Source organism: Salvelinus namaycush, chromosome 6 (assembly GCF_016432855.1).
Source record: "Salvelinus namaycush isolate Seneca chromosome 6, SaNama_1.0, whole genome shotgun sequence".
Lineage (NCBI taxonomy): Eukaryota > Metazoa > Chordata > Actinopteri > Salmoniformes > Salmonidae > Salvelinus > Salvelinus namaycush.
The window spans coordinates 9526945-9549572 of NC_052312.1; the positions used below are offsets into that span (position 1 = coordinate 9526945).

General features: G+C 44.5%; 1 protein-coding gene across 1 annotated transcript in view; it reads left to right on the top strand.

Annotated features, from left to right (window-relative positions):
• LOC120049479 (neurexin-1-beta-like) overlaps positions 1-22245 on the top strand; it is a 167882-nt gene extending 145637 nt beyond the window's left edge. The window contains exons 6-7 of the mRNA XM_038995744.1: positions 7933-8011; positions 18933-22245. Coding sequence (XP_038851672.1) covers positions 7933-8011; positions 18933-19813 — 960 coding nt within the window. The 3' untranslated portion in view covers positions 19814-22245. The remainder of the gene's footprint in view (positions 1-7932; positions 8012-18932) is intronic.
• Positions 22246-22628: the final 383 nt, after the last annotated feature.

Genomic DNA, 22628 nt, shown 5'->3' on the forward strand with positions numbered 1-22628 from the left:
CACCCATCCAGACCTATCAATCACACCCATCCAGACCTATCAATCACACCCATCTAGACCTATCAATCACACCCATCCAGACCTATCAATCACACCCATCCAGACCTATCAATCACACCCATCTAGAGCTACCAATCACACCCGTCCAGACCTATCAATCACACCCATCCAGACCTATCAATCACACCCATCCAGACCTATCAATCACACCCATCCAGACCTACCAATCACACCCGTCCAGACGTATCAATCACACCCACCCAGACATACCAATCACACCCATCCAGACATACCAATCACACCCATCTAGACCTACCAATCACACCCATCTAGACCTATCAATCACACCCATCTAGACATACCAATCACACCCATCTATACCTACCAATCACACCCATCCAGACATACCAATCACACCCATATAGACCTATCAATCACACCCATCCAGACATACCAATCACACCCATATAGACCTATCAATCACACCCATCCAGACATACCAATCACACCCATCCAGACCTATCAATCACACCCATCCAGACATACCAATCACACCCATCCAGACATACCAATCACACCCATCCAGACATATCAATCACACCCATCCAGACATACCAATCACACCCATCTAGACCTACCAATCACACCCATCTAGACATACCAACCACACCCATCCAGACATATCAATCACACCCATCCAGACATACCAATCACACCCATCTAGACCTATCAATCACACCCATCCAGACATACCAATCACACCCATCTAGACCTACCAATCACACCCATCCAGACATATCAATCACACCCATCTAGACCTATCAATCACACCCATCCAGACATACCAATCACACCCATCTAGACCTACCAATCACACCCATCCAGACATATCAATCACACCCATCCAGACCTACCAATCACACCCATCCAGACATACCAATCACACCCATCCAGACATACCAATCACACCCATCCAGACATATCAATCACACCCATCCAGACATATCAATCACACCCATCCAGACATATCAATCACACCCATCCAGACCTATCAATCACACCCATCCAGACCTATCAATCACACCCATCTAGACCTATCAATCACACCCATCCAGACCTATCAATCACACCCATCTAGACCTATCAATCACACCCATCCAGACCTATTAATCACACCCATCTAGACCTATCAATCACACCCATCCAGACCTATCAATCACACCCATCCAGACCTATCAATCACACCCATCCAGAGCTACCAATCACACCCGTCCAGACCTATCAATCACACCCATCCAGACCTATCAATCACACCCATCCAGACCTACCAATCACACCCGTCCAGACGTATCAATCACACCCATCCAGACATATCAATCACACCCATCCAGACATATCAATCACACCCATCCAGACCTACCAATCACACGTAGCCAGACACTTGTGACATGGATGAAATAAAATAAAATAAATGGCTCATCTCAATTACCCAGACTTACTCTCTAAACATGTTTTTATCCTGTTTGTGTGTGTGTGTGTGTGTGTGTGTGTGTGTGTGTGTGTGTGTGTGTGTGTGTGTGTGTGTGTGTGTGTGTCTGTGTCTGTGTGTGTGTGTGTGTGTGTGTGTGTGTGTGTAAGCTCGTGTCCATGTCTGAAGGCTATGATTTTCCAGGACTAATCTGGACTGGATCCCTCACTCCTCAGTGGCAGCTAGGGAAGAATAGGGGACAGAACTAATGCACCACCTACAGTAGACATACAGTTCCCATGTAGTCGCCATGCCACCCAGTCCCCATGTAGTCGCCATGCCTCCCAGTCCCCATGTAGTCACCATGCCTCCCAGTCCCCATGTAGTCGACATGCCTCCCAGTCCACACGCAGTCCATAATAAGCTGTAATAGCTGGCCCCATGTCCTCCAGGAGAGGAAAGCGCTTCCCCCCATTTCAGCGCCCCAACCATCTATTAATTAGTCCGCAAGCTGCATACATTATAATGTAATGTAATGTAAATGCAGCTATGCAGCAGCAGTGGGGTGTCATAGCATTAGAATATTATTAGGCTCCAGGGACCTAGAGAGACATGGGAGTTTAGTGGAGGACCAGCTGTTGGTTTTAGAGTTCAAATTGTTTTCTTCCAAATAGTTTAGCTATATTGATTGAGCTAGCCTGACACAACTGAACAAATGGAGTAGTCCCTAAAGTGCAAACACCGGACATCTGCCATTCCAGGCAGTCTCAATCACTCAAAGTCAATACATCAAGTAAACAAAATTCTGACACGGGATGGACAGGGGCGTGAAAAGTATAGGATGTTGATAGATTTTACCTTGTTTCAGGACATAGTGCGCTGGCAGGTTGCCTGAGAACTGCCAAGGACTCTTACATGCATAATATTCATCATTTGAAAGAAAATTAATGACTAAACCAGGTCTGGATGGATTTTTTTTTGTCTATCCGTTTGTTTACTTTGTTCCATGTTTCAAGCGTTACAGAACACCCAATTATGTACGGGTGGATTAGGTAAGGCTCAGTTCTTACGTAAGCTGGGGCTGTTCCTAACATTTCAACAAACTTGCGCGGTGTTGCGTTGCAAATATGAAAAAGTACCAATTAACATTGGGTTTGTCTCCAACAAGTTGTTCATTATCACCCTCCTTGTCCTCCAGGGTTGGGAGTAACGGGAACTTACCCAACCCTGTTGTCCTCAAGCTTTCCTACGCTCAATCACACAAAGCTCTCAGCATGCCAGCCTACCATGATTAAGCATTCTCTGCCGAAGAACACTGCTCTCATACCGACTCCCTAACTCCCCCTCTTTCTTTCTCCCTTCTCTCTCTCTCTTTCTCTCTCCTGAGCTGATAACACAGGGCTAATTACTGTGTGGAACTAAAAGCTTCTCGGAGAGAAGAGAAACGAGAGAGAGATAGCGAGAGGCTGCGATAGGCTGCTTGAGAGAGACTGAGCGTGCCAGGGGGATGAGAGGGTGTGTAGGGGTAGACTAGAGAGGGGTGGGTGTCTCATACCGCTGGTTAACACACTGCAAACACCAATCAAGTCCCATCTAATTCAATGTTAGCTATTGCACCATCATTGTCCATCCCTGATCGCACTGCATTGCCAGAGCCACAATCCTTTGACTTCAGCTTGACTAAATTGAATAAATGGGGGGAAATGCGCTTAATTATCTTTATATGGTGTTATCAAAGCAGTCGCTTAATTATCTCTACATGGTGTTGTCAAAGCAGTCGCTTAATTATCTCTATATGGTGTAATCAAATCAGTCGCTTAATTATTTCTATATGGTGTTGTCAAAGCAGTCGCTTAATTATCTCTATATGGTGTTATCAAAGCAGTCGCTTAATTATCTCTGCATGGTGTTATCAAAGCAGTCACTTAATTGTCTCTATATGGTGTTATCAAAGCAGTCGCTTAATTATCTCTATATGGTGTTATCAAAGCAGTCGCTTAATTATCTCTATATGGTGTTATCAAAGCAGTCGCTTAATTATCTCTACATGGTGTTATCAAAGCAGTCGCTTAATTATCTCTATATGGTGTTATCAAAGCAGTCGCTTAATTATCTCTACATGGTGTTATCAAAGCAGTCGCTTAATTATCTCTACATGGTGTTATCAAAGCAGTCGCGGACTGTCCATGCACTCTATCCATCGGTTGTGAGGAGAGAGGAGATCACACATTGTAGACAGTATAAAGATCAATGCTGCTAGCTTCGCCATCCTTCCAAAGTAATGTATAATTCAATGGTTGTGGTTCTGCACAGTTACCAATGCAGATAGTCTGTCCTTCCAAAGTCAATGAAGTACAGTATGACGCAACTGGCTCTACTGTTAGGAATGGAGTTTAGGGACCTCTGTAGAGTCATATTACACACAATGGGTGCCTCCCAAATGGTAGCTTATTCCCTATGGGCCTTGGTCAATAGTAGTGCACTATATAGGAGATAGGGTGTCATTTAGGACACACCCTATGTTATATCTGATGACCTCTTTGCTGTGGTTATGCAGGAGACATGATGGTGTGCGGTTTCGCTACTCTCAGACCCTAGTAAACATGAGATCAATGATTCATGTCTGTATGCATCCTGGTACTCGGAGGCACAGTCAACTCCTGCAGATATCTGGTGTTGTTTTCTGTCATTAATGAGCATAATGTTTATGGCTTGACGTTTATGCATGGCACAAAGTCATAACACACCCTCAGATCCTACCTTCAGTGTGTTTTGAGAGCTAATAAGTCCTTTTCCCGCATTTCTCAGAGATGTTCAAAAATGTTAACGGCTTTGCCATATTGCATTGTACCTACATAGGATAACCCCAAATAACATTTTATTACGAACAAGTTACTCAACCAAGTACCATAATTACTAATTCTATGATCTAAGCCTTAATGGAAAGGTCCACCAACAAAAATGATCTTTTGGTATTTATTTCATTAGTCCATTGTCCCAAAACAAATTGGTGGAATTCAGTCGTGTGCATTAGTACGGATGCTTTGTTGGTCTAACCCAGCTTTCACCACTCTAACGGATGGCTCTGTCAATACCCTGCTTTGTTGGTCTAACCCAGCTTTCACCACTCTAACGGATGGCTCTGTCAATACCATGCTTTGTTGGTCTAACCCAGCTTTCACCACTCTAACGGATGGCTCTGTCAATACCCTGCTTTGTTGGTCTAACCCAGCTTTCACCACTCTAACGGATGGCTCTGTCAATACCCTGCTTTGTTGGTCTAACCCAGCTTTCACCACTCTAACGGATGGCTCTGTCAATACCATGCTTTGTTGGTCTAACCCAGCTTTCACCACTCTAACGGATGGCTCTGTCAATACCCTGCTTTGTTGGTCTAACCCAGCTTTCACCACTCTAACGGATGGCTCTGTCAATACCCTGCTTTGTTGGTCTAACCCAGCTTTCACCACTCTAACGGATGGCTCTGTCAATACCCTGCTTTTCCTGGTAGATCTTCCTTTTGCTCCACTAATAGCTGATGTGCCGTTTTCACGGCCCGGCGAGCTCGCCTTGCTCTCCCGCTGGTGGACAAGGAGAGAGAGATGAGACAAAGACAGAGATGAAGGGACGGAGGAAGAGGTTGAGTGTGGCAGACGGAGGCAAACGAATAGATAGATGGAGATAGAGGAGAGAGAGAGAGGGATGGCGGTATGGGGAAGAGTGAACAGGAAGAGACAGAACTTGAGTATTTCAGTTTTGGGGGAGTGGGAAGACAACGATGACAAGACAAAGGAAACGCCAACATGTCAACCCCAAATCCCATATCAAACATTACAACTATGGCTGAAATGGCCCATCGCTTTACAGCTGAAGAAGTCCAGAGAACACACGCTACATTCAACAGCTAAGATGTCCGCCCGTCAGATCCTGTTGGTCTTCTTAGTTCCATTTCCTGGGCCAGCGATCTGATGGGGCGCTCCTCTCAACCCTGTTCACATGACCCATGCATTAGTCAGTTAGCTAGCATTGCGTCCCCAACACACACACACACGCACACGCACACGCACACGCACGCGCACACGCACACGCACACACACACACACACACACACGCACACAGTCGTCTGTGCAGTTAATAGGCCAGCTTATGGAGGCTGTCATGTGTTTTGCGCTAGACCAAACCTGGTAATTGCTCTATATGTACTGTACAGCCTCAACTGGGGGGGCGCAAGCTGATGTCGCAGGGCTGCTTTAACGAGCCAGAAGGCCCCCTTCTGCTTGACGTGATGCTACCAACACCATCGAAACGGGATAGGGGGACGGGACACAGGGGAACTGACCCAAATTTCTCCAAGACAGAGAAGAAAAAAAAACGTTCAGCTATTCTGATTGAGACGCTTTGATCATGACAAATAATTATTTGATGTTTTAAATAAGACCGTCACTTTTTCTGGTTTCATTTTACACTGATAGCAGACTACATGGTACAGAATGGGGGGAGTCATCTCTTCTCCTGAAGTTTCCCCTTGGGAATATGATCCTAGATTTCTACCCTCTCCCAATCTTAACCCTAACCATTATTGGTGGAAATGCTCAACTGACCCCAGATCAGCGTCTAGGGGCTACTTTACCCTACTCTGAGTACCACCAGCCATTACACATGATTAGTTACTAGTTGAATTAATTTGTTTATTTTATTTAACCTTTATTTAACTAGACAAGTCAGTTATGAACAAATTCTTATTGACAAACACGGCCTACGCTGGCCAAACTCTAACCCGGACAACACTGGGCCAATTGTGCGACGCCTTATGGGACTCCAAATCATGGCCGGTTGTGATACAACCTGGAATTAAACCAGGGTCTGTAGTGACACCTCTAGCACTGAGATACAGTGCCTTAGACTGCTGCGCCACTCGGGAGCCCTAATGAATGAGGTGTGCTGGTACTGGAATAGACTAAATGAATGGAACTGCCCCGAGAAGAGATTTGGTTAACACTGATCTGGATGAATGAAGAGTATTGCAGCAAGACGTCAACAGTGCAGCATGGGCAGGTCGTCCAGGTGTCCAGAAGAAGGAAGAGAATGTCTGCATTCCTAACTCCAGTGGGAGGCATTGAGACAACTCCTTGATAACATACATACAGCATCTAATAAGGGACAGGGGAAGTGGGATACCTAGTCAGTTGTCCAACTGAATGTATTCAACTGAAATGTGTCTTCCGCATTTAACCCAACCCCTCTGAATCAGAGAGGTGCGGGGGGGCTGCCTTAATCGACATGCACGTCTTCGGCGCCCGGAATAATGTACTGGACCTGAAAACAGTGGCAAATGTTACCGAGTGGACTATCCTAAATAAATAAATACCAATTCTATTGTAGTGGCAATATTTTCAGATATGAATAGATTTTTTTCAAGCTGCATTCCTAAAATGTAACGTAAAAAGGGTTCAAACACCACGTGCTCCTTCATATCTGTATTCATCTACTGTTTCAACTCATTAATGACGTTCTATATCCAGACAGAGAAAATACTAATCAAATATACATTGAAAGCACAACGTTAGAAATCCATTCGAGGCTACAACATCATTAGATATTTGTTATCAAAGGGAGCGCTGCCCATTTAGGAGATGGTAAATGAAATGGAAGAGTGTGTCTGGTGCAGATTTTACCATCGGCTCATTAAGTCCAGGTGGACGCACGCACGCACGCACGCACACACACACACACACACACCATTTGATGAATAAGTAAATTCATCCTGGCTATGGATACATAAAGGAGAACTCTGTGTACAGACACAGTGAACAAATCACTGTGCTGAAATCAATTGTGCTGCTCATGATAAAAAGCCCTCATCTCTCCCCCTGTATTCCTTCAGGCTGAGCTTGTCTTGAATATTAACTTGAGCCTGGGGGTTGAGGAGAATAGATAAGGTATTCTGCCAGGCAGTACAGGGGTGTGAGAGCACACGAGCGACAGAGTTCTGAATGGGCTTTTTATTATGGCCGCTATTAGCCTATCTTCCACTGTGATAATGTAGTGTGCTGTGGCTCTGGGCTTAATGGACGTCAACAATCTATTATCACTGGGTTGTATTATATGGAGTGTGGTGAACTCAAAATGGAGATGTGTCAGACTGGTTGCCATTCTGTTGGTGCTTGACTACAATGACAGGGGAGTTGGCCAATGAAGAAACAGTGATAACCAGGTTGAAGGTGTGACACTGTATTGGGCTTACCTTGTTCCTTGGTGTCCGACTAGTCGAATAACGGGTTGGAACGTATGTTTACACTACCTGCCCAGGTAAACTTTGGGCCCTAGTTACATCCTACAACCAGAGTTGATCCTAGTCAGGTCCCATTGACAGGAGAAAATTCCTGTTTGCCCCAGAAATAGAACCCACTCTCACACCCTCTCCCTCCCCTCTCTCTCTTTCTCTCCCTCCCTCTCTGTTCCAGAACACGGATGACATATTGGTAGCGTCTGCTGAGTGTCCCAGTGATGACGAGGACTTGGAGGAGTGTGAGCCTGGAAATGGTGAGTCCACTCTGGGGGTTCTGTGTCCACTACAGGGGGTCCATCAGCCCAGCAGAGACCCACAAGAACAGAAACAGCTAGCTCCCCTAACCCACTTGTTTCTACTACTGTGACCCCATGACCTCTCATATGCAGCTCTGATTGGCCAGATGTGCACCCACCCTGGTTTCTCATTGGCTAAGATCTCAAAGTGGCGCAGTGATAGCTCCAAAGTCTCCCGAGCCATCTGCAAGGTAGCCTAGCATCCTAATTGGGTAGCTGCAGGTGTTAGACGAGCTGCCCCAATCAGCATCTTAACAGGGCCGGACAGATTCAACATTGAACTCCTCTTGACCGTCCGCCTCACAGTGGCGGCTGAGTGGACTCGGAGCTGAGCAATGTCGACGTGAACAGAAAGGTCAAATTAACTTCTGACATGGGATGGACGTAGGTGTGAAAAGGGCAGGATGTTTATAGATTTTACCGTGATTTCAGGACACTGGCTGGTTGCCTGGGAACTGCCAAGAACTCTTACATGCATCATAATGCTAAGACTGCCAGAGCTAAGTTCCACTGGGCATGTTTATGTGTTCTCCAGTGAAGACTCAAATCAAATGCTTTACCTACAGCAACCTAGGAGGTCTAGAAATAACATTTATAAAATATTTAGTTAACGTTCCGTTTTTTGATCTTGTTTTCATTTGATGTGGAATAGAACTCTGCATTACGAATAGAAGATTACATTACATTTGACAATTTTTATTCAATAGATGTTAAGGTGTTTAAAAAACCACATGAAAATCGTATTACACCTTAATTAAGTGGGTGGAGATTATGGGAATCACTGTGCTTACTAGGTAATACTGATCTACACTAAGCCGAAATATTCGACACTAGATCAATTCTCTGTGTGGTTTCACTGTAGGTGGTGGATGCCGAAATAGAGGTGTTATCAGAATGAGAAACTATAGTTTTTCGGTAGCTGTCCAGAAGACAGAGCAGTACCACACAGCTCCTGATAGACACTAGGCTGTCTCTCACACTATTGTCGGGGAAAGTTTCTACTCAGTCTGGCCTTCCCTGCGAGACAGAACATCACACACACACACACACACACATTTATCCTCCACACACACACACACACATTATGTTCTGTAACCCTTTCCATTTTAGTCATTTAGCAGATGCTCTTATCCAGAGCGACTTACAGTGAGTGCATCTTAAGATAGCTAGGTGAGACAACCACATATCACAGTCGTAGTAGAGGGGGGTGGCAACAGCCTGAATCCCTCCTAGAAAACAAAACCCCTGTGAGAGACCTAGCATTATCTGATGTGAGCCAATGACTGGGGAGATCTACCTCTCAAATGAGCCAATGACTGGAGAGATCTACCTCTCATATGAGCCAATGACTGGGGAGATCTACCTCTCATATGAGCCAATGACTGGGGAGATCTACCTCTCAAATGAGCCAATGACTGGAGAGATCTACCTCTCAAATGAGCCAATGACTGGAGAGATCTACCTCTCATATGAGCCAATGACTGGGGAGATCTACCTCTCAAATGAGCCAATGACTGGGGAGATCTACCTCTCAAATGAGCCAATGACTGGAGAGATCTACCTCTCAAATGAGCCAATGACTGGGGAGATCTACCTCTCAAATGAGCCAATGACTGGAGAGATCTACCTCTCAAATGAGCCAATAACTGGGGAGATCTACCTCTCATATGAACCGGCTGCAGGGGCATTGTAACTCTCTGAAGGCATTTCAGTGGAGTCCAAAGGGAAAGAAACACACACACACACACACACACATACACACACACACACACACACACACACACACACACACACACACACACACACACATGGAAGCACACATATCAAAACACACATACAAAGTTAAAGAAGGGGAACAGGCGACAGAGAGGGAGAGAGTGAGACCGATCATGAAAGAAAGAAGCGGCCACAGAAAGACAGTGAGAGAGAGAGGGGTGGAAAGCCACATCTTGGAGGAGTGATTGGTGTTGAGATGTGCGTCACGTCTCCTTGCTCTCCGACGAGAGCGGGAGCGACAGAGAAAGAGAGAAAGAGATGTTGGATCCCTCCCTGCGTAACGTCTGAGTTTTCTATCTGCCCTGCCTGCCTCTCCCACCGGGCTAATTAATATTTGGCCTCGTTAGACTTGCTGTAATTACATCATCCAACCGAGCCTGGATTTGGTTTCGTTCACTTTTAATGAGCCCCAGACAGAATAGGAAGAATACATAGCAGGGCTCCTTTAACAAAGCCCTGCTATCTACACCACAGCATCGGCTTTGGAGGACTCACGCACATAGTCACACAAAGAGATACAGATAGTTAAGAATCAGCAAATCAGTTAAGAACAAATTCTTATTTACAATGACAGCCTACGAACAGTGGGTTAACTGCCTTGTTCAGGGGCAGATTGACAGATTTGATCTAGCAACCTTTCGGTTACTGGCCCAATGCTCTAACCACTAGGCTACCTGCCGCCCTTTAGCCTGCTAACAATCTACCCCTCTCTCTCTCTCTCTCCCTCTCTCTCCCTCTGTCCCTCTACTTCTCTCTCTACCTCTCTCTCTACCTCTCCCTACCTCTACATCTCTCTACCTCTCTCTACCTCTACCTCTCTCTACCTCTACCTCTCTCTCTACCTCTCCCTACCTCTCCCTACCTCTACCTCTCTCTACCTCTCTCTACCTCTCTCTACCTCTCTCTACCTCTACTTCTCACTACCTCTCTCTCCCTCCCTCTGTCTCTCTACCTCTCTCTTTCACTCTCCCTCTCTCTCTCCCTTTCACTCTCCCTCTCTCTCTCCCTCTCCCTCTCTCCCTCTCTCTCTCTACCTCTCTCTCTCTACCACACATGTACACTACAGTAATGTCTCATGAGAGGGGCAGGTGACAGTGCTGTCACAGAGCTCCACGTCAGTGAGATGGAAGGTTCAGTTTCCTTTAAAGGTGCCCTATGCAGAAATCGCGGCGCAATTTCCTGGTTGCAAAAATTCTAATAGTTCACCTAATTTCAGTTTATGTGACTAAGCAAGCAAGTATAATGTATATAATCATTGTATCATCTAAGCCGATGTGAAATATGTTTTCCATAACCAAACATATTGTATTTCCAGCTGTTTGAAGCTGGTGTACAAAACCGAAAGTAAAATATGCAAAAATGAAACTTAAGAACGGGAATCATAGAAATACTGCACATAGTACAGACATACCGCTTCTTAGACTTGCTTTCAATGAGAATGGCAGATCTATAACACACATTTATATGTGAATTTGGTCAGGTTCCCACAATGTTACATACTGCAGCTTTAAAGAACAAATGGTGGGGCAGAAATAACTTTGGTCAAACTGATCCATTGAGAACAGTGGGTATCTGTATGGTGATGTTGATATAGACTGAGTGTACCAAACATTAGGAACACCAGCTCTTTATTTTATTACATAGACTGACCAGGTGAATCCAGGTGAAAGCTATGATCCCTTATTGATGTCACTTGTTAAATCCACTTCAGTCAGTGTAGATGAAGAGGAGGAGACAGGTTAAATAAGGAATATTAAGCCTTGAGACAATTGAGACATGGATTGTGTATGTGTGCCATTCAGAGGGTGAATGGGCAAGACAAAAGAGATAATTGAAAAGTTACCTCATTAATTATATTCATATATTTCATTTCTTCTTGCAGATGTACTATACAGTGTCTGAATTCAGATTTTCAGAGGAATGTACACACTTATGCTGGTTGATACTACATATATATTTCCATGTGTCAAAAGACTATATTTGAGGCCTTTTCTGTGCATCAATATATAGTATATTGTCTGTCTTATGAGGTACATCAAATCCAATATGCTCACTGAGGCAGAATATCAACTAGCTTCAACTCCACTCTCCAAAGGAAACAAACGCTGCAGCCATATCAAAATCAAAATGAATTAATGTTCCAAAAATCACATCAAAACTGTGAAAAGGTGTAAACAAATGTTGTTGGCCAGATTAATGTCACTTTTTCTTACTCTTTAGTCCTTAATGAGATTGTGGTTTTAAATACCGTTGTGGATTTTAAACTAAAACACTAAAATATTTCAGTAAATATTAGTAAGAGATGAGAAGACTGACTGTGATGGAGAGAGAGCGAGAGGGGACAAAGCAGACAAGATGGAGAGAAAAGAGGGAGATAGAAAAATCAAACGAGAGGTAAATAGGTTGATATTTCATACGTTGACTCAGCCCAGGATCAAACAGTGGTAAATACGTTGATATTTCATACGTTGACCCTCTAATTTGCGTCACGCTGAGGTAGAAACACTAGGCTGCCGACCAAGCCAAAACCAGGGAGAATTCATGGGACCCATCCAGAAGTGCTGTGCAGAAAGCATTGTGGGAAGGAGCAATCCGTAATCAATCAGACGGGGTGAACGTAGTTTCATCAATCAACGTCAGAATACATTACCCTCCCTCAGGACGTAGGACGGCATGTGTGGACTGTGTATTCAATTATTCACTGTCTATGTGAAAGGAAACGGTGTGCTTTTCGCTATTGAATGCGAACTAGGTCCAGACAAAGAACTTCTTAACTAAATCAAGGATGTAGGCTTCATGAAATGGATTATTACCCAGTATAGCAGACCATTGCAGAGATGGAGAATGCATTAGGTTAGACAGAGACTAGAAAATACCGATTTCTAATCTCGATTCCATCCACAACGTAATAGAAGCAATTTTTATGCAACGTACAAACTCTGAACAGTCAGTCGTTCAACCGTTAAAATTTCAAGTGGCTCAGGACGAGCCAACGTGATAGGCAGAATAACTAAGTCCCAGTGTTTGTTCAGGACGAGCCAACGTGATAGGCAGAATAACTAAGTCCCAGTGTTTGTTCAGGACGAGCCAACGTGATAGGCAGAATAACTAAGTCCCAGTGTTTGTTCAGGACGAGCCAACGTGATAGGCAGAATAACTAAGTTCTAGTGTTTGTTCAGGACGAGCCAACGTTATAGGCAGAATAACTAAGTCCCAGTGTTTGTTCAGGACGAGCCAACGTGATAGGCAGAATAACTAAGTCCCAGTGTTTGTTCAGGACGAGCCAACGTTATAGGCAGAATAACTAAGTCCCAGTGTTTGTTCAGGACGAGCCAACGTGATAGGCAGAATAACTAAGTCCCAGTGTTTGTTCAGAACGAGCCAACGTGATAGGCAGAATAACTAAGTCCCAGTGTTTGTTCAGGACGAGCCAACGTGATAGGTAGAATAACTAAGTCCCAGTGTTTGTTCAGGACGAGCCAACGTGATAGGCAGAATAACTAAGTCCCAGTGTTTGTTCAGGACGAGCCAACGTGATAGGCAGAATAACTAAGTCCCAGTGTTTGTTCAGGAAGAGCCAACGTGATAGGCAGAATAACTAAGTCCCAGTGTTTGTTCAGGACGAGCCAACGTGATAGGCAGAATAACTAAGTCCCAGTGTTTGTTCAGGACGAGCCAACGTGATAGGCAGAATAACTAAGTCCCAGTGTTTGTTCAGGACGAGCCAACGTGATAGGCAGAATAACTAAGTCCCAGTGTTTGTTCAGGACGAGCCAACGTGATAGGCAGAATAACTAAGTTCTAGTGTTTGTTCAGAACGAGCCAACGTTATAGGCAGAATAACTAAGTCCCAGTGTTTGTTCAGAACGAGCCAACGTGATAGGCAGAATAACTAAGTCCCAGTGTTTGTTCAGGACGAGCCAACGTGATAGGTAGAATAACTAAGTCCCAGTGTTTGTTCAGGACGAGCCAACGTTATAGGCAGAACAACTAAGTCCCAGTGTTTGTTCAGGACGAGCCAACGTGATAGGCAGAATAACTAAGTCCCAGTGTTTGTTCAGGACGAGCCAACGTGATAGGCAGAATAACTAAGTCCCAGTGTTTGTTCAGGACGAGCCAACGTGATAGGCAGAATAACTAAGTTCTAGTGTTTGTTCAGGACGAGCCAACGTTATAGGCAGAATAACTAAGTCCCAGTGTTTGTTCAGGACGAGCCAACGTTATAGGCAGAATAACTAAGTCCCAGTGTTTGTTCAGGACGAGCCAACGTGATAGGCAGAATAACTAAGTTCTAGTGTTTGTTCAGAACGAGCCAACGTTATAGGCAGAATAACTAAGTCCCAGTGTTTGTTCAGAACGAGCCAACGTGATAGGCAGAATAACTAAGTCCCAGTGTTTGTTCAGGACGAGCCAACGTGATAGGCAGAATAACTAAGTCCCAGTGTTTGTTCAGGACGAGCCAACGTGATAGGCAGAATAACTAAGTCCCAGTGTTTGTTCAGGACGAGCCAACGTGATAGGCAGAATAACTAAGTCCCAGTGTTTGTTCAGGACGAGCCAACGTGATAGGCAGAATAACTAAGTCCCAGTGTTTGTTCAGGACGAGCCAACGTGATAGGTAGAATAACTAAGTCCCAGTGTTTGTTCAGAACGAGCCAACGTGATAGGTAGAATAACTAAGTCCCAGTGTTTGTTCAGAACGAGCCAACGTGATAGGTAGAATAACTAAGTCCCAGTGTTTGTTCAGGAAGAGCCAACGTGATAGGCAGAATAACTAAGTCCCAGTGTTTGTTCAGGACGAGCCAACGTGATAGGGAGAATAACTAAGTCCCAGTGTTTGTTCAGGACGAGCCAACGTGATAGGTAGAATAACTAAGTCCCAGTGTTTATATCAGTATCCATCTTTAACGATCTGCTTGCTTATTAGGGAAAATACACACCCCTTTGGAGTTTTGGTTTTAAAAAGGTGACTATTTCTCTAGTGCTGCGGAGAGGACCGACACAGGCAACACAGCAGGCTAGCCTAACTAGTGGAAAAGCTCAGACTCTCTCAACAGGTCAAATCATTTCACAATGGAGTGAGTAAAGTGGATTTTCAATTTTCCAAACGAAGGGCAGTGGTATGGGTTCTCTATGGGTTCTTGGCAGTTCTCATTGTGACGATGACCGGAGCGTTTGAAGCCTGTTTGAACAAGTCCATTCACACCAGCTGATTCATCATATGGCCAATGGCGTGGCTGTGTGGCCAACCTATGGGTGCGAACTGACCAATCAGAAGCTGCATATGCCGTTACAGGGCACAGTCATGGGAAGGGGAAGTATATCAGAGGTGTTGACAGGACTGTGTCCAGACAAAGAAACACTCAGTGAAGAAATGAGCGAGTCAGGTGCAGCTGTACATGTAGACGTCTGTGTTTGAGGGTTGAGAACCCATTATCTTCTCCATCCTGTGGTTAACAGTAACTTCTCCTATCATGGCACCAATGACAAAGCTTATGGCACTCACGCTAAAGCTGTGAATTCTGTGGCCAGTAGAAAGTGGTGGTATCGTTTGCAGGGGTGGTCCTCTCAAAATGCTTTTGCATACTCATTTATGATAATTAGGCCCAAAGGCCTGCAACATATTTGAGAAGAATGTGAACAGTAATAAATGACTGTACTTTCGAAGGAAGTCTTGGATTCACATTAGAAGCAGGTGCACAAAGACTCTTTAACAATTCCTTTAACCAAGTGTCACTTTTCCCCAGCTATATTCTGTAGACACAATGAGCAGCTCCAGCAGATGCATAGCTGCTTTAGGTTTTCTCACAACACTCTTTCAGTGTCAGACACCTATAACTGGGCCACGCAGTAGCGGAACGCAGTGAGGGATAGTCGGCCTACAGAGAAGCAGGGGGACAGCGAGGCATCGCGTTGGCACAATTTCCGTCAGATAGACAGATGGCGAGGTAAAGATACACTACATGACCAAAAGTATGTGGACAAACATCTCATTCCAAAATCCTAGGTATTAATATGGAGTTGGTCCCCCCTTTGCTACTACAACAGCCTCCACTCTTCTGGGAAGGCTTTCCACTAGATGTTGGAACATTGCTGCGGGGACTTGCTTCCATTCAGCCACAAGAGCATTAGTGAGGTCGGGCAATGATGTTGGACAATTAGGCCTGGCTTGCAGTCGGCGTTCCAATTCATCCCAAAGGTGTTCGATGGGGTTGAGGTCAGGGCTCTGTGCAGGCCAGTCAAGTTCTTCCACACTGATCTCGACAAACCATTTCTGTATGGACCTCGCTTTGTGCACGGGGGCATTGTCATACTGAAACAGGAAAGGGCCTTCCCCAAACTGTTGCCACAAAGTTGGAAGCACAGAATCATCTAGAATGTCATTGTATGCTGTAGCATTAAGATTTCCCTTCACTGGAAATAAGGGGCCCGAACCATGAAAAACAGCCCCAGACCATTATTCCTCCTCCACCAAACTGTACATTTGGCAATATGCGTTTGGGCAGGTAGCGTTCTCCTGGCATCCGCCAAACCCAGATTCGTCCATCGGACTGCCAAGTGGTGAAGCGTGATTCATTACACCCAAGAAAGCGTTTCCACTGCTCCAGAGTCCAATGGCGGCGAGCTTTACACCACTCCAGCCAACAGTTGTCATTGCGCTTGTGTGCGGCTGCTCGGCCATGCTCGGCCAAACCTATTTCATTTTGGAACTCGGTAGTAAGTGTTGCAACCGAGGACAATTTTTACGCACTACGCGCTTCAGCACTCGGCTGTCCCGTTCTGTGAGCTTGTGTGGCCTACCACTTCGTGCCTGAACTGTTGTTGCTCCTAGACGCTTCGCAATATCAGCACTTACAGTTGACCGGGGCAGCTCTAGCAGTGTAGAAATTTGACGAACAACTTGTTGAAAAGGTGGCATCCTATGACGGTGTCACGTTGAAAGTGACTGAGCTCTTCAGTAAGGGCATTCTATTGCCAATGTTTGTCTATGGAGATTGCATGGCTGTGTGCTCGATTTTATACACCTGTCAACAACGGGTATGGCTGAAATAGCCGAATCCACTCAAGGGTGTCCACATACTTTTGTATATGTAGTGAAGCTGCACCTCCATCTTATCTAGACACTCAGAGAAGAAGCTAACTATCTCTAGAGTCCAGAAAGAGGGAAAGTAGGAAACGTTTGAAAGATAACTCAGAATCTGACATGTTTACAGAATATGTATGACCAGTCATCTCAGAATCTATAGTGCTATCTTATTTGGGCTAATGGTTCATTCATTTTCTCTGTGAATTTTTCTCTTTTCCTCAAATATGCCACCACTTTCTTCAAAGGTGTATCTTAACCTTCAGACACAGAGAAACACACATAAAAGTAGGCACCTTTATGTTGCCAGAGTAACACAGCGGCCATTTTGGCTGTGCGGTAGGAGTTGTATGAGTTGGGAATGGGCTGGATCCTATAAGGTTGATTACTGACTAACTTTTCTCTTTCTCAGCATTCATGTTTTTACTCCTTTTCAAGGCCTGTTTTTGTGCGCTGTGTATTATTGTTGATAATCTTTTGAAAGGTTTTGTGTAAAAGTTGCTCTATAACCCTTCTGAAAGTCCCTTGTCCTACTAATTGTGGGGTTGTCAGGAAAAATGTGGCTTGGGGGACTTGAGCGCTGGTGTGATATGTTGGCCTGGGGGTGACAAATACACCCCAAAATACCCTCGATACACATTTCTAGGTTTCTCCACACTCACTCGCTTTATCCGATCCCTATTCTGTTTAGATACATTAATTTACCTCATCAACTCAAGAAAGGCCCAGCGTTAAGACTATGTATGATCAATGTTATGGACATTTCTGTGGCTCACATTACCAATGTCCATAAAGAGAAATGTCATAACCTTTCAAATTGCCCCCTAACATTTTTACTAATTGTTTCTGGGATTGTGACCCTAACACGATTACGGGATGCGGCAGAGGGTAGCAAATAGTTTTTCGAAGAAGGAATGTAACTTGTTATTTATGTTGTGCTATGTACTGCTAACACTTTCCTAGTATGTTATTGGCACTCCTATGTTTGACTCAATGATTTTGTCCTGACTTAACTTCAAAGCAATGTACTGATGTGTAACACCCTAAAATGTTTTATTAACTGTGGGTGTGATTATATTACAAAGGACAAAAAAGTAGTTTGCAAAATCATTCAATTCCCATCTAAGACTGAATATGAAGGCATAGAGATCCGGGTAAGACAGAAAGATCTGAGAAATTGTTAACTGTGTCAAGTGATAATTGAGAATAGGATTTCTTCATGTCCCATGTTTTAGCATATCTAGTGGGAGGATATGGGTGTTGGGACCACATCTGTAGACTGTGTTTCAGGGTAGAAACTAGGGGAATCAGTTTCCCCCAGCTGGTCTTTAGAGTTTGAATACAGATCACCATGCCCCCAGGCGGAATGGGATTTGAACCATTCTTCATGAAAACTGAAAAACACAATGAATTATTCAGATAATTATTTTATTTTTCACACAAAAAATAAAATAAAAAGAAATGGGGGGAAAGTTGTTTATCACTATCCGAGAACAATCTTACACAGCTTTCTTTTTGTAATTTTTTTTTTCATGCAAAAATCATGCGGCCAATTTGTTGATGTAAGTGACCTGAACTCCGTGGTTTGCTATCTTATTTAACCCAAAGAAAAACTGAAAGCTAGCGTAGAAATAGAACAGCATAGACAGGCAGATAGAGAAGGATAACTTGTATCTAGTAGATGTTATGTTGTTTAGTCTTTTAAACATGTACAGTAACATATCTGTGTAGTCATGTCCAGTCTAGCGTCAGGGAGATATCAGGAATAGCAGAATATGTATTATTATCTTTATACTATGTATTGTACATCTGTTTAGTCAACTTAACTCTTTAAATAGAAGACTAGAGACTAACTAAACTAGCTTTAGAACTAACCTCATGTTAGGTTTTAGTGATGTTCTAATAATGGTGTTGGTGTTTTCATTTGAACTGTTGTTGCTTTTCTATTTTGGTCCCGAGGAGGTGCCCTCAGTTTCTCACTAACGCTCTCTTCCCTCCGTTGTCTCTTTCTTGTCCTAGGAGGTGAATTAGTGTTGCCCATTATAACTGTGGACTCCCTAGACCCCCCCTACGCCACCCGCTACCCCGTAATCCCCCCGCCCCCCACCTACCGCCCCTTCCTCGAAACCACCAAAGAATCCCTCCCCCTGCCCAATGGCCGCCCCCCCTGCCCACTGGATCAGGAGGACTGCGAGGAGGCGGGACCCATTGAGGTGTCCGCCTACGGCTCGGGCGAGATGACCGAGTCGGACGATGAGGACTATTACAAAAACTCCCCCCTCGTCACTGATAGGACGGTCCTCCCCCCTCCCCCCAACGAGGGCAGCGTCCAAAACCCCCGCGACCGTCACTTCTCCCACCGGCCCCCTAACTCCCACCGCCCCCCCTTGTCGTCCACCCCCACGGCCAACCCCGACCAGCTAGGCCCCAGGCTCAACAAGCCAGGCGGCAGTAGCAGCAACATTCCTGCCGGCAAGATGAACACCCGGGATCAGGTGCTGCTGCCGCCCGCCCACCCCTCCTCCGACCCTGACCGCCACCGCCACGTCCCGGGCATAACCTACCCTCCCAATTTCCCCCATGTGCCCACCCCAGACCCCACATCCCCGGAGAGAGGAGGGCCTCCTGGCGCGGTAGAGGTGATTAGGGAGTCCACCAGCACCACGGGCATGGTGGTGGGCATCGTGGCGGCCGCCGCCCTCTGCATCCTCATCCTGCTCTACGCCATGTACAAGTACCGTAACCGGGACGAGGGCTCCTACCAGGTGGACCAGAGCCGTAACTACATCAGTAACTCGGCCACGCAGAGCAACGGCACACTGGTGAAGGAGAAGCAGCCAGGCACAGCCAAGACAACCATCAAGAACAAGAAGAACAAAGACAAGGAGTACTATGTCTGAGACCGGCCTAGCCAGACACAGAGGACGAAAGGAGACGCACAGAGAGAGGGAGGGGTGGAGAGGAGGAGAGAGGGAAGAGTTGAAGGTATAGGTTGGAGAGAGGCACTAGATGAACTGACAACTGTAGAGTAATGAGTCAAATCTTTGTTGGCAGAGTTTTATTTTGTTTAGTATAGAGGTAACCTTACTGACAAAATGACCTCCTAGCTTTCCTTCTCAACCCATATAGAGCCTAAAGCAGAGAGATAAAAGATGAGATTAGAAAAGCAACATATTTCATTAGATCTACACATACTCCTTTTTAACTACAGTTATTACAAAAAACGTGTGGTATTTTTCTCCATTACAGTAATATTCTTTCTCACATGGCCGTATAACCTTCTTTTTTTTTAAACACAGAGAGACAAAGTCTTGGCTACAACAAATGGCTGCCAAACCTCGCTCAATGCAACATAGTTTTGTGCCAATCGCCAGACCCAGAGCTCATGCTACAATGGAGCCAGCTAATCCAGCAGCGTTTTAAAGGGTATTGTATTGTATATAGCCTCCAATCAGAGTTAAGCATGGGGCTACAGAGAGATGCAGAGAAGGAAAAACCACCATCAGAATTAGAGCAGAGGCCTGTTGTTTGGTATCAGATGCTATGTAGCGGGTCTAAACAGTCAACAAGCTAACGGATTCAATCGTAAATGGGTTGATTCTATCTAAATAGATGGGTTTGTATTGGAAGTTGAAACTTCACTGCTAGCCAAGTATGATTACACAAAATGACTGCCAATATACAGAAACTAGGTGTCAAATCTGCCTTCTTCCCTCCTCCAAGTATTGAAACATCACCTCGCTCCTCTCGTAAAGTCTCTCTCGTTCTCTCCCCCTCCCCTTCTCTTTCACTCGTGCGCTCTCTTTCTCTCCATGTCTGCGGTCCCGAGGAACTGATGCGACATTATTCTGCTGTGTTTCAAGCATGTAGTATTAATTTACAAAAAAGAGATTACTATTTCTGTGGAGAAAAAAAAAATGATGCCGCTGATTGATAACGTTTAACTAGCGCGTGAGAACAACAAAAACTCCAACCAACCAACGGATGCTACTTATTACGTTTTAGCTGCAAAACCAACTTCTGAGGCCAAAACCCTGGGTCGTCTTTCAGTTTTCCAACAGATAGGCTATCCGTCATGTGTTTTCTTCTGGGCTCCACACAGCATTTCCCCCTACTGAGCCCACTAATGCGGAGGAAGCAGCTCACGTCGTTACTATCAAACACAGACCAGAAACCAACCTCCAGCAGACAAACTGACTTTGTTCTAAATAAATATATATATGTATAGAAGTTTCAGAGAAAAAAAACCAATGGACCTAACTGAGAGCATAAGAGGAGAAATGTACCCGAATGCGTGTGTATCAGTGGACTGGGTGATAAATAACGAATTTGATGGACTATTGCTACTTTGACATGAGACCGATTTCCCCCCCGTCCCCCCGTCCCCGTCCCCGCCCCACCAATCATACATACTATGACCAACATTCAACGACAGTGGGAAACGCAGGTTTCTTTCCCTCAAAAAATGCGAGACATTTGATGGAAATTGTGAATTCATTTGCTGGAGTCCCACTGTCGCCCCCTAGTGTTGGGGGGAAAGCGTACGTTACCTTGGATCTGCGTTCTTGCCTCTCATTGGTCAAGACTGATGACAGCCAATGAGGGCAAGTCTAGTGAAAAACATTCAATGAGAAAAAGAATGACAGAACAAGGCGAACAGCAGATGGACAAGAACTCTAGTAGTCCAATTTTCTCAACTATTAAAAAAGAAAACTGTACCATGAAAAGAAAAGAAAAACCTCCAAAAAAAGTTTGTGCAATGTCTAAATATTTGAATCTCTCATCCCATTACTAAGAAAATATGTGTTTTCCCTTCCTGTTTAGAGAAAAAATTATGACAAAGATAATTGATTCTGGGAAATTGGAAATTGATATATAATTGGTAATTGAGCAAATGTGATTTGGGTTACAAACATAAAACCGTGTTTTCTCCTTGTCAGTACGGAGACAAGATACTTTCCTCTCCATCACTGCTGCCACCTCACTCCGTTTCTTTCCTAAATCAATCCCCCCATCCTTCATCCCCTTTACTCACAATGGCAGATTGTATGTAACCATTCATTAACTGAAGACCGAACTGGGTCTTATCCATCTTCTATTTTCTATTGTTTTATATCTATCTCTATAACTGCTAGAGTCAAAACGGCTGCCAAGTCTGGAGACTGGCTCCAACCCATCCTTCTTCCTCATCCAGTTTGTCCGGTTTATGTTCCTCTCCATCCTCCTCCTCCCAGTATCTTCCTGTTCTTTCTAAATGTTATTGTAAAGTGTTCCAGTGAGATGACTCTAAATATGTGTACATTAACAGAGGGGAATACACTTGGTTATATACTTCTTATATCACTTGTTGCGTGGTCTGTTGGTCTCAATCAGTCACATATATTCCAGATGTTGTTTGTCACGTCGAAGAGTGTTAACACAACACTTATTTCAACACTCCTACTTTAACACATACTTAACACTAAGTATCTTCTACTTTAACACGTACTTTACACGAAGTATATCCTACTTTAACACGTACTTTACACTAAGTATCTTCTACTTTAACACGTACTTAACACTAAGTCTCTTCTACTTTAACACGTACATAACACTAAGTAGCCTCTACTTTAACACGTACTTAACACTAAGTATCTCCTACTTTAACATGTACTTAACACTAAGTATATCCTACTTTAACACGTACTTAACACTAAGTCTCTTCTACTTTAACAC